This window comes from Halichoerus grypus, chromosome 5, assembly GCF_964656455.1.
Source record: "Halichoerus grypus chromosome 5, mHalGry1.hap1.1, whole genome shotgun sequence".
NCBI lineage: Eukaryota > Metazoa > Chordata > Mammalia > Carnivora > Phocidae > Halichoerus > Halichoerus grypus.
Window position 1 is genome coordinate 83,471,130 of NC_135716.1, and position 12,975 is coordinate 83,484,104.

The following is a 12,975-nucleotide window of genomic DNA, read 5'->3' on the forward strand; positions in this document are numbered from 1 at the left end:
GCATAAATATATATGTATATAAAATATCTGTCTCTGTCTCTGTCTCTCCCTTGATCTCACTTCCACTTCAAATCAACACTCTGTTTCCTGTTTTCTGTACCATAAATTTCATCAGAACTCTTGTTTCCGATTCTTCTTTCAACCTAGCCACCCAGCTTGCATCCCCACCACGTCCCCCAAATGCCCTTGTCCAGGTCCTGCTGATCTCCCTGCTGCCAGATACAATGGGTGGGGCTGGCACCAGCAGCAGCATCTGGCTGGAGTGGGCACTAACTCTTTCTGGAAGTGCTTCTTCTGCCTGACTGTGTGACCTCTGCTTTCTCCCGGCTCCCACCCTCCTCACTGACCACTGCACCTTGATTTCCCTTGATGGTCACTTCTCCTGTCCCAGATTTCTAGGTATTGGAGCATCCCAGGGCCCAGTCATTAAAGATCTCCTCTTCATTCTCCAGGTGTTACCATCTTGTCTTAACTATAAGATGATGATCCCCAAATTTCTCTTTCCAGACTAATTTATCCAAGTGTGCCTCTTCCCTCAAAACAAACAAACCCACAGAATCCATTTCTCCTAAAGTCTTCCTCATCTCTTAAAAAGTAACTCCATCCTAAAACAAAACCAAAAAAAGTAACTCCATCCTTCCCACTAACCAGATGAAACAATCCCTGACTCCTCTTTTTCATATATGCCCATATCTATTTAGCAGTGAATCCTGTTGGCTTGATCCTCAAAATATATCCAGAATCTGAAAATTTTTCATTACTTTCAGCACAAATACTCTGTCCACACCACTATTAGCTCTTGCCTTGATTAGTGAGGTGGCCTCCTACATGGGCAACCTGATCTGCCCTTAATCTCTACAGTTTATTCTCAACAGAACAGCCAAAATTATGCTTTTAAGGCATAAGTCAGGTAATGGTACACTTCCACTCCAAACCTTCTGATGCGTGCCCATTCCACTTATTATAAAAGCCAAAATCCTGTGAACTCATCATAAACTGAATGAAAGTTATTTTTATGATCCTACTTCTACCCAGGCACCCACTCCCTCCCTCCATCTAGCATCTAACATCTAGTGTCTACTCATGGTTCTTGCTGCTTGAAATGCTATTACTCTAGGTATTCACGTGACTCACTTCTTCACTTCCTGAAAAGAAGACTTTATTACACAGGCATTCCTTGACCCTCCTGTATAAACTGGCGGGCCTCCCCCAGCATTCTACATGCCCCCAACCTTGCTTGTACATGCCCTCAACCTACATGCCCTCTGTACCACTTGGTAACATCTAATATATTATGTGGTTAACCAGTGTGCAGCTGTTGTCTGCTTCTGCCTCTAGAGTCTGGGCTCCCTGGTAGCAGAGACTACTTCCTTTCTGTTTATAGCTATATCCTCAACCCCTAGACTAATGCCTACCACACAGTAGGTGCTTAATAAATATTCATTTAATGAATCACTAAAATTCACTGTTAAAAAACTTGAATTTACTTTTTTCTATGTTGAAACAAAAGCTTTCATTTCACTAAGAGTACACTTATCTTGATGAGCACTGTGTAATATATGGGAGTGTTGAATCACGATATTTTATACTTGAAGCTAATGTAACACTGTCTGTTAACAACACTGGAATTAAAATTTGAAAAAAAAAAAAACCCACTTCCATTTCATTGTTTGTACCTGATTTTCTGTTTTAAACATAGTGGCATTGCAATACTATATGTGTTGAGCTTTTTCAGTTTCTTGAGTTAATCAGGAAAATTTGGCAACTGATACAACTATGATATGTTCATAAGAATTTTGACAACCGTAATGATGTTTATAAACAAACAAAATGATCATTTCCTATTGCATTTGAAATATTTACTCCAGGATGTTGTACCTGTCTTGGCAATGATCTGTGGTATAAAAAAGTAAATGCCATTTATTCTCATTTCATACAAATACTATTGGAAATTTGGCAAGTTAAAGCGAATTTTTATGAATGATTGCCAGATCTTGTTTTACAATATGTCAGCATTTTATTAAATCCATTTATTTTTCATGCAACACACAATTACTACAACATATATTAGCAATAGTATCTATACAAAGCACATACAATTTTCCTGCCTTTGCTTTTGCAGTATCAGTATGAACGTTACATTTTCCCTATGTATTTAACAATGTGTTAAAAATCTGATCTCGGGTGGCTGGGTGGCTCAGTTGTTAAGCGTCTGCCTTCGGCTCAGGTCATGATCCCAGGGTCCTGGGATCGAGCCCCGCATCAGGCTCCCTGCTCCGCGGGAAGCCTGATTCTTCCTCTCCCGCCCCCCCTGCTTGTGTTCCCTCTCTCTGTCAAATAAGTAAATAAAATCTTTAAAAAAAAATCTGATCTCAATATGTAAAGTTGTTTTCTTCTGTTGAGTATGTGTCAATCGTCTTTATATCTACTTGCCTAAATGTACTGTAGCAAAATAAACAAAATGGAAAGATTCTCAACAGCTATACCTCTGTCGAGCTTTGTTGTAAATATCTCATGATCTTAACCTTTAGGATAATTCATAAAGTATGGGTGATATCATACTGGAATCTTTCCTAACTTCTTTATGAGTAAGTGATCCAACTGTATTTCTAAATCAGTCAGTCATAAAATATCCTTCTGACAGCGTCAATTGCATGTGATTTTTAACAAGCTATTCTGTAGAGGTGTATGTTTTTCTCTCATGTAAAATGTGGAAACCCACTTCCAACACAATATAAATGTATTTTCATTGCCAGATTTAAATTTATCTGTACTTTTAAAATTAATATTAGCTACTTCAAGTAAATGTATGTTATACTTTATAGCAAAATTATAATTGTCAGGAAGTAACTGGCATAAACTATCTTGTGAAATTTCACTGCATAAAACATGTTAGACATTTAACCTATTCCTAATCACTGTGAAAGGTGCATCCTGATGATAAACATAATTATAATGTACTACTTTAGGGTAAATTAAGGTCAAATTTTAGGCCCGTGGCATTAATTTTGTACACTATAATTAATATGGTTATTGCTAGTTGAAAATCACCTAGTACCAGTACTATATAACTTGTCCTATTTTAAGTCTGAACATTATGTTGGGTACAGCAGTAATTATTCCTTTAAATTTTTCTCTGTTTAATCAGTGATCAATTTGTAATATTATTTTATCTTTATGTAAAATAAGCATTTATAAATGTAAAGTCAGATAAGAAAACTTATACAGTGCTAAGATTAGCTTTAGCATTATATTATTATATATGACATGTGACTTGTTTACTAGCTATTAAAATAATTTACCACGAGACACCTATGCACCCAGACTTAACTTGGTATCTCATTTAATGCAATGAGTGGTAGTACAATTTTGTGTGAGTAAAATTGTGTGTAACTAAATACAGTATATAAAAGATGGTGGTGGATCCAACACAGAGATACACTCTTTTCAATTTTTAAGAGGGTTAATCAATCACATTCCTTTCTTCTCCAAACTCTGAATCATTGAGAGAGACATTGGTGTAAGACAGAGGGTTGGTAAAGCATTGAAGAATGTAACTTGTGTCATGGTCAAAATGGAAGCCATAATTTTTATTTCAGAGTCTAAGCTTTGGGGGCCTGGATTGGGACAGAACTTGGTCCACAAAGACACTCCCCCAGCCACCAAGAGCGAGCACAGCATAAAAGTGCACACACAATGGTAAAGCTCACCTGTCAGATCACTCACTCTTCTTCCAGAGGTAAGGAGTGAGTTTGAGATAGAGGATGTTATTTCAAACAATAAAGCTAGAATGTTGGAAACAAATATTTTCCCTTAAATGAATAAATATGACTAAGACCTTAAATGCACACTAATTTGTTACAACATTTTTACTCTACTTTGACATCTGCTGGTTATGCTAATGACCCAGATTGCCTGGAGAGCCAAAGTGTTACCATTTATCACTGGTTATTTAACACTTCTAAGTAAGCATGCTGAATATTATTACAGCATTTAAAATAAATAAATACACACACACAGTTTCCCTCTCAAAGACATTTAAAAATCTCTGAAATACCTCTCTGGATGCCTACTGTTGCCTTTGTCAGAGGTTGAAAACTACTGATCAAGCAATTTTATTCCTCGGACTGAGGGTTGATTGGGATGTAAAAGAAGGTGATCAGGTCCACCTTCATGCTAAAACCCAAAGCTCTCAGTGACCTGGATGCCCCTGGCCAACCATGAGTTCTAATAATTTATTTTGATGCAAGAGGATGGCCAGAAGAGGCAACCCTCAATCTCTCTTCTGCTACAGCACACCTAGCAGATGGCATTCACGTGTGAGACTCACTCCACCACATGAGCCCAGTTGTTTACATAGCTGTGGCTTGCGTTGATCTAAGGTATGGATTATGTGTGCCTTCTGGGGTACTGACCATAGTTCCATCCTTTGTCTCCCACTGGCCCCAAGGCACCAGTGTCTCCATTCTGTGGCTAAGAACCCTAATCCTGGAGGATGGACACAAGCATTGCTGTTGCATATGGCCCATGTTGGGTTAGAAAGAACAGTTCTTTAAGAACTTGCCCCCAAGCCCATGCCATTTGCCCCACTGAATACAAGGAGAAAAGAAACCACAAACAGTAGATAACAAAAGTCGATCAAGAGAATTGTGCTAACTGGGCCACTGAGTAGACTCTAGCTCCTGCATGAAGAGAAGTAGTGAGGGACTCAGTCTTGTGGATATGCTCAAGGAGAGTATTTGTTGTAGCTTTTTGAACTAAGATCTAAAAATGACAAGTACCCCTGTGCCATTTTTTCTTAAGCATGGGCTTCCCTCAAGTCAGAAGAGTCTGGAGGCTAAATTCTGGGGCTGGGGAGCACAGTGTCCTTAATGGGTAGGAAGAAACCTCACAGATGGTGGCAGCAGCAGTGGTGGAACAGGTAGCTGATGTTTTGGGAGCACCACATTACTCCCCTCCGGATCTTTCCTCTCAGATGGCTCAGGTCTGGGACTTCCCTTGGTGGGAACTTCCCATCTGGCTGGCTCATTGTGGGGTCTACTTGAAGAATCCAGGTTAATGGGAGCTCCCCCAAGCTGAGGATGGGGGCATCAACAAACACCAAAGAGCTCAGAGTGCAGGAAAGACAAGCTTTATTTTTGTATGTTGACAAGGCTTTGGAAAGCAGAGTTTTCTGTAGCATTCAGGTCTCCTTGATGTAGGCCCAAAGCCAAGGCCAAGAGGTCTGAGGTTCTCAGCAAAAAGAGGAGTCCATTAAGTACATATCTAGGCAGCTTAGTTCAGGAGGAGAAGGGAGAACAGGGTGAGAGTGAGGAAAGTCGTCAACTCCAGGCTTGTCCTTGGCTATGGATCTTTGGCTCCTCAAAATCTGCAGGTCAGCTGCAGCCCCCAAATCCATGGCAACAACTGGAACACCCAGAGGACTCCCTCTCCCAGCAGTTGGAAGGCGGGGGCTGGCCTATACAGACTCCCGGAAACCTGTGAGACCCCAGAGAGCAGCAGCCTCCAAAGCCAGTGATACAGCAACTGGGGACGCAGCAGGAGGGGGCAGGCGGGGGGCAGGGAGCTGGGCAGGGAGCTGGGCAAGGAGCCGAGGCCTGTGGGGCCTGTGGGGCCTGCAGGACCTGAGGCAGCCACTTGGGTGGACACTTGGGGAGGCACTTGGCTGGGAGCTGGCACTTCTGCTGGTTTTGCTGGCAGGACATCTTAGAGAAAGTTCAGTTACTCTAAAAAGCAATGCAGATATTTTGAAAGTTCAGTGACTATAAACTTTATTTGTATCACTATTTTTCTCCAGAGTCTGAAGTTCTACAACTGATTCTAATGCTCCAGGACCCATATCTTTACAGTGGAGAAGTCCACTTTCCTGGCATAGGAGAAATCAGGCAGGGTAACACCTTCTCCTACCTGTCCTGGTTCTCCCAAGACTCCTGACTTCCAAGGCAGCAAGTTGGGTAGTTTGCAAAGTCTTAAATTATTTTTATGATGTACTATAATTTATGCATTCTAGAAACCACATGGTTAGCCTGAGTCCATGGTTACACCACCTGTCTTTTTCATCTCCTTTTTTTTTTTTTTTTTTTCCTTTCTTACATCATGGGCTCTGCCTTCAGTTGTAGTTTTTGGCCCTGTGTGGGTATCTCTTGTTCTACAGACTAGCTTCCCCTACCCCAACCCCAATCTCAATTAACATTCATCCCTTCTGAGAGGGCTACTTCTGAGCCAACAGATGATTTCCTTGAGCCTGATCTTCCTGCAGTTACCAGTTAGTTCTCATTCTCTCCAACCTGGAGTGGCTTGTCCCATTCAGCTGAGGTGTAGCAATCCCAGCTATCCCCAAACTGCCATCAGATTGGTAAGGACACTTACCTTGTTTTCCAAACGTCAGGCAAGCAATGGATAGGTCAAGTGAAGTGAGGAGGTCTTTTATACGCATCCTGCACCCAATTCAAGGGAATGAGCCACAATGATGTGAAAGCTCTTCCCAACCAGGTGGTTATGATGGCAACTTCCCACATTCCTGTGTTTCTCTGTCATTCTGCCACTTTATCACACTGGGTCACTACTGGATCCTCATGAGTATCTTCCCAGAGCATCCCTTCCCTCTGTAAAATTTAGAAGTAATTCCATAAAGATAAGAAGATCATGATTTACAAGGGAGTTTACAACGGCCATGCTTGGGGGCTGAACTTAGGGTTTCTGCAGGAATCCAACATAAGCTTTAGATGAAAATCTAAGGTCACAAGTGTTGGATCACCCTAGGACATAGGTGGGAGTTTCTGTAAGTTCTATAACCAGTTTGGAATCAATAATCTAAGTACCCCTGGGTCACTACTGTTTCAGATCCCAGAGTGCATAAGATATTGACCAACAATGTAGCATCATGGATAAAAGGCCCCACTGGAAAGGATTTCAGCCCAGTACCTATACTCCACACATAGATGAGGAATTGAGTGTCAGAGAGGACAAAAAAAATGCTCAAAGTTGTGCAGTGTCTGAACTGGAAGCTAGGCACCCCTTTCTTTGATCTTTGTCCCTTCTTTTCAACCTATTTGGTCATGTCCACTGGAATCTACTACCTCTCTGCCCACCAGATCCCTTCTTCATGCCACTTCCCACCCATTTTGTTTAGTTTATCATTTCAACCTCTTTTTTACCAATATAATAAATTTTCTTGCTCCTTTGGCTTATTGACTGACAAAACCCCAACCCTGGCCAATTCCTCCCTGTTATGCCTAACTGCTATAAATACAAAAACAACATCAAAAAAGACACTTTGGCAGGTTGGCATCATCATAAGATCATGACCATCCATCCAGGCTGAGCCCAAACCTGCTTGGTGATTCCATATACTTCTCTGTGTTCACACACACACACACACACACACACACCATGCTTTTTCTCTTTTCTGAAACCTTCCAAATACTCTTTGCTGCCTCTAAATAGGTGATATGACCTCTACTCCAAGGGGCAGAGAGTAGCTGTCAAATGTAAGGCACTTCCACTTCCCATTACCAGGTCTTTAAGCCTACTTATGCCTGCAAACATCCTTTATGATCTCCTTGTTAGAAGAGGAATGGCCTCTTTTCTTTTCTAACGCCTGTCCCTGCTACTTTGTTCTGGATCCTTGTATGTTCAGCCTTGGTCATATTAGTTTTTCCTGTGAAATGCTGTCATGGTGCCCCATATTTCTATAACACCATGCTTGTATTTATTTTTCAGTATCACTCATCCTGGATAGAATGAAATCTCCATGTTCTCAGCACCTACACAGTGCCTGACATCTTGTAAGTGCTCAAAAAATATTTGTTGAATTAATGAGTTATTTGTGATTGAGACAAAGGTCTCCCTCCTTTCATACCTTGAGAGAGAGTAGTTTGGGAGGCCAGGCCAGCGGTAAGCACATGCGGCAGATTTGGGAGGTCCTCCCAGGGTGGGGTCCCCCAGACAGACCACCCTCAAGAACTTTGCAGTGGAGTCAGACAGAGCTCTGGTTCTGGCTCTGCTACTGCCTCTGGGTTTCAGAGGAGACTGGACCAGATGATTTCAGTATATAATCAAATCTATATTTGCATTTATGAGCATCAGACCTCCAAGGAGCTAACATTCAGCCCAAGTGTTGCCTGTCCTGGTTTTTGCTTTTCCCTGAACATATTTTATCTGGAGGTTAGAGTGGGGATGAACTCAACAAAGTGGAGACAGCTGGTGTGTATATAAGGATGTGGAATATTTGAAGGTAAGTCACACTATGAGGTAGCAACTCCATATAGTCTATTTAGTCAATCCCAGTTGTCAGAGGATATTACTTAACTTCTTGCCTTGTTATGCCAAAGCAGAACATTGTGTATATATGTGACTCATATAATTATGCTTCTCCTAGCTGTGAATGTGAGCTCCTAAAGTCCAGATCATCAGAGATAGGCAAAGTTATGCTCCTTCCCTGCATGGCCCCTACTAAAATATTACAAATAATTTTTAAAATTTGTAAAACATTGTTCTATTGTATTGATCCAATATAGCAATGAACCACTGGTTCAGTGAGGAAAATTATTTATCCCAACAGAAATTCCTTTCTTATAATAACTTTGCAAATACCACTTTAAGGACGTTTATTTACTGAATGATGGTTATATGCAGGGTTTTGTGAATTCAGAGAAGATTAAGATACTTCTTTGTCTTATGATGCAAGTGGAGGACGCCTGGGTGACTCAGTTGGTTAAGCATCTGCCTTCAGCTCAGATCATGATCCCAGGGTCCTGGGATCAAGTCCCGCATCGGGCTCCCTGCTTGGCAGGGAGCCTGCTTCTCCCTCTGCCTGCTGCTCCCTCTCCTTATGCTCTCTCTCTCATTATCTCTCTCTCTCACAAATAAGTAAAATCTTAAAAAAAAAAAGATGTTAAGTGGGATAATGCGAGAAAAAGACAGGGAATTAAAATTTATTCTCAAGCTCCCATCCATCAAACCTGTTATTTGTACTATCACAATACATCAGCTCATTGAGTTTCTTATTGTTAATCCCATTTTACAGATTAAAAAAGACTGCAGCTCAGGAACAGAGTGGGCATCAGTCAGAAGGTGAGGGGTAGCTGGAATTCTAGACAGAGGGATGAAGAGCACAGGCGGAGGCACGGAAATGTGTAGGGGCATGATTTTTTCCAGAAAAAGAGTGGACATAATATTTGGTAAGAGCATAGTGTTGAGACACTAGCTGGGCAGAAAGGAAGGAAGGGCCCAGAACATTAAGAGCTTTACTTGTTGGGTTATGTACTTTAGATTAGATTAATGGCTAATAGATTAACGGATGTAGATTAATGGCTTCCAAATTACATTCCTTGGAACCCTGTTGTCAGGGATATTCAAACATCAGTTCTTCCAAGAGCCACCCCTCTGGGCAGTATGAGCTGCTCTGTGTGGCTGCCCTTCCAGCTACCTACCCCACCTCCCCTCATTGTCTTCTATATCAGCTCCACATCTTAACACTGCATGGAGGCTGGAAGATGGGTCTTGGAGTCGGGGTCCTGGCATCTGAACCATGGGTAGGTTATTTAATGTTTTTGAGCCTCATCTTTTTTTTTTCTTTTAAATCTTTAAAATGGGATTAACAAAAAAATGGGTTTAACAATAAGAAACTCATAGGGGTGCCTGAGTGGCTCAGTCATTAATTGTCTGCCTTCAGCTCAGGTCATGATGCCAGGGTCCTGGGATCAAGCCCTCCATCGGGCTCCCTGCTCAGTGGGAAGTCTGCTTCTCCCTCTCCCACTTGCCCTGCTTGTGTTCCCTCTCTTGCTATCTCTCTCTCTGTGTCAAATAAATAAAAAATAAAATCTTTTTTTAAAAAAATAAGAAACTCATAGAGCTATTTTACGTGATAATACAGATAATGTTTGACAGAGAGCAGGTTGGAAATACATTTTAATTTCCTTCCTTTTCCCAACATCAACCCCCATCATCACAAGAGGGGGGTGCTAAAAATTTTGAGTCACATTTTAAAATACCATAAATCCTTAGTTCTTGCCTATTTGGGCTGCCTGGGATGGGGAGCCTGAGCAGACAACACTCTGGGCCTTCCACTTCACCCCTGCTATAGAGTAATTTGACTGCTTTATGTATTGAAGGTATACATTCCATTTAACTTGAAAACAGAATCATGATGCTTTAAAAGGTTTGACCAGGGACAGTTGGGCCACCCTTGACCACTTAAGCAAAAGGAAGAACCTGATGAGATTTACATTTTAGAAAGATCACTCAGCTCAGGTGACCTTAGGTGCTGTGATTTGGTTACTCAAGAAGCTGAAGTCCGTGGTGAATGGCCAGGATATAAGTTTGATGTGTGGATCAGATCTGGACTTGAGTGAGTTTTTATAAATGAGCTTGTAGACAAAGGGACCAGTTGGAAGGTGATTGGAGGGTCTTTACTTGGCTGAATCCAGTCCGCATACAGCCCATGCATTCCTGGATTCTGTTCTTAGCTGCCCAAGCACTTCCTCACCATCCTGTCTACTTGAGGATTCAAGCATGCTGCGGATTCCTGCCTGTCTTAGGTGTGTCCCTTAATAGAAGGGTGAGGGCAGCATTGGCATGCATGAGATTCTTATCATGCTAATTCCCAAGTGATGAAAGAAAGGAAAACAAGGATCTTCCTTCTGTTGGAGCAGTCAGACCTTCGAACAATCACCGTATGGGCCAGAATCCCAGTGTGCAAGCAGACATGTGGGTCTGACCCTGGCAAACAGCACTGGAGAGGATTCATGGTCCTCCCAAGGGCAATGGGATTTTTTCTTTCTTTCTTTTTTATTTAAATTCAGTTAATTAACTTATGGTATATTATTAGTTTCAGAGGTAGAGTTCAGTGATTCATCAGTCTTATATACCAGTGCTCATTATATCATGTGCCCTCCTTAATGTCCATCACCCAGTTACCCCATCCCCCCACCCCTGTCACCTCCAGCAACCCTCAGTTTGTTTCTTATGGTTAAGAGTCTCTTATGGTTTGTCTTCCTCTCTGATTTCATCTTGTTTTATTTTTCCCTCCCTTCCCCTTTGCTTCTCTGTTTTGTTTCTTAAATTCCACATATGGGTGAGATCATATGATAATTGTCTTCCTCTGATTGGCTTATTTCACTTAGCATAATACCCTTTAGTTCTATCCAAGTCATTGCAAATGGCAAGATGTCATTTTTTGATGGCTGAGTAGTATGCCATTGTATATATATATATACCACATTATCTTTATCCATTCATCTGTTGATGGACATCTGGGCTCTTTCCACAGTTTGGCTATTGTGGACATTGCTGCTATGAACATTGGGGTGCAGGTGCCCCCTTCAGATCACTACATTTGTATCTTTGGGGTAAATACCTAGTAGTGCAATTGCTGGGTTGTAGGGTAGCTCTATTTTCAACTTCTTGAGGAATCTCCATACTGTTTTCCAGAGTGGCTGCACCAGCTTGCATTCACAACACAGTGTAAGAGGGTTCCCCTTTTTCTGCATTCTCGCCAACATCTGTCATTTCCCAACTTGTTAAATTTAGCCATTCTGACTGGTGTGAAGTGGTATCTCATTGTGGTTTTAATTTGTATTTCCCTGATGCCAAGTGATGTTGAGCACTTTTTCATGTGTCTGTTGGCCATTTGTATGTCTTCTTTGGAGAAATGTCTGTATCTTCTTCCCATTTGTTGATTGGATTATTTGTTCTTTGGGTGTTGAGTTTGATAAGTTCTTTATAGACTTTGGATACTAGCCCTTTATCTGATAAGACATTTGCAAATATCTTCTCCCATTCTGTCAGTTGTCTTTTGGTTTTGTCAAATGTTTCCTTTGCTGTGCAAAAGCTTTTTATCTTGATGAAGTCCCAATAGTTCATTTTTGCCTTTCTTTCCCTTGCCTTTGGAGACATGTCTAGCAAGAAGTTGCTACAGCCGAGGTCACAGAGGTTGCTGCCTGTGTTCTCCTCTAGGATTTTGATGGATTCCTGTCTCACATTTAGGTCTTTCATCCATTTTGAGGCAATGGGACTTATACCTGGCTTGTTGAAGGACTGATGCACCTTGTGCTGCTCTTGATGTGGAGGGAACAATCATGATCTGTGTTCAATGACCTGGCCCTATGGGTCTTAAGCCATCCCAATTAGTGTATAAAAGAAAGGAGACAAGACCAACTCAACATAACACATTCCCATCACTTCCATGAGGTGGCCTCAAAAGCCAGTCACCCTCCCTTGTCTGTATAGTGTAGGCTAGAGACATAGGCCCACCATGTATAATGTGATGGTTAAAACAAATGTTATGAGCAAAGAAATCAACACCATGCCAGCACTAAGTGTTCTGTAAGCTGTAGTTACAATATAAGCATTGCAATTATTCACTGTGGTCCCAGGCATTTCCCAGCTTCTGCATCCTGTTCCTGTGGGACTGGGAGACACACACCAATATCATCTGTTCTGGCATTACAGCCCTTCTTTTCTGTAATGTCTCCAATTGCAGAAAACTCTACTGGATTGAAGTAGCAGGTCATCCGTGGAGCACAGGCCCAGTCCTGACACTGACCAGCCATGGGTCATTTGCTTCTTCTGGGCCTCAGGGTCTCCATTTGTGAAATGAGTGTTTGCCTTTGTTGTTTTTTTCTTGATCCCTGACGTAATGATGAGCGCTCATGCTCAGGGCTGCCAGATCACACTAAACCAGGGTGACTGACTTCCTGAGCTATTGTCCTTCATAGTTGTGAGGATCCTTCTACTATTCTACTATCCTTCTACACTAACAAATGCAAGGATTCCTTCTTTCAATCCCAGGCTCCACCCTGGACTCTCAGCTGACCTCAGTGAGTGGGGCAATAGCTAAAACATCCTGTTGTGTCTTGTGTCTACAAATGTCACTATCAAACAATACCTTTCAGTCCTAAGATAGGAAGGGATGAAGAGAGGACACTTTGCCTATCCTCTTCCTCTAGACACTGATCCCAAGAAGGTATTTGT

General features: G+C 41.7%; 1 protein-coding gene across 1 annotated transcript; it reads right to left on the minus strand.

The window, feature by feature from the left end:
• Window positions 1-5,115: 5,115 nt before the first annotated feature.
• On the minus strand, window positions 5,116-6,461 carry LCE7A (late cornified envelope 7A). The gene is made up of 2 exons (XM_078071688.1): window positions 6,370-6,461; window positions 5,116-5,726 (listed from the first exon to the last, which is right to left on the minus strand). Exon 2 carries the CDS (start codon window positions 5,703-5,705, stop codon window positions 5,376-5,378), a length of 330 nt encoding a protein of 109 aa, XP_077927814.1. The 5' UTR covers window positions 5,706-5,726; window positions 6,370-6,461; the 3' UTR covers window positions 5,116-5,375.
• Between the last annotated feature and the right edge of the window lie 6,514 nt (window positions 6,462-12,975).

What these genes read in the sequence shown, in the direction of transcription:
- LCE7A (XM_078071688.1), bottom strand. Translation starts at nt 5,705, where the DNA reads ATGTCCTGCCAGCAAAACCAGCAGAAGTGCCAGCTCCCAGCCAAGTGC.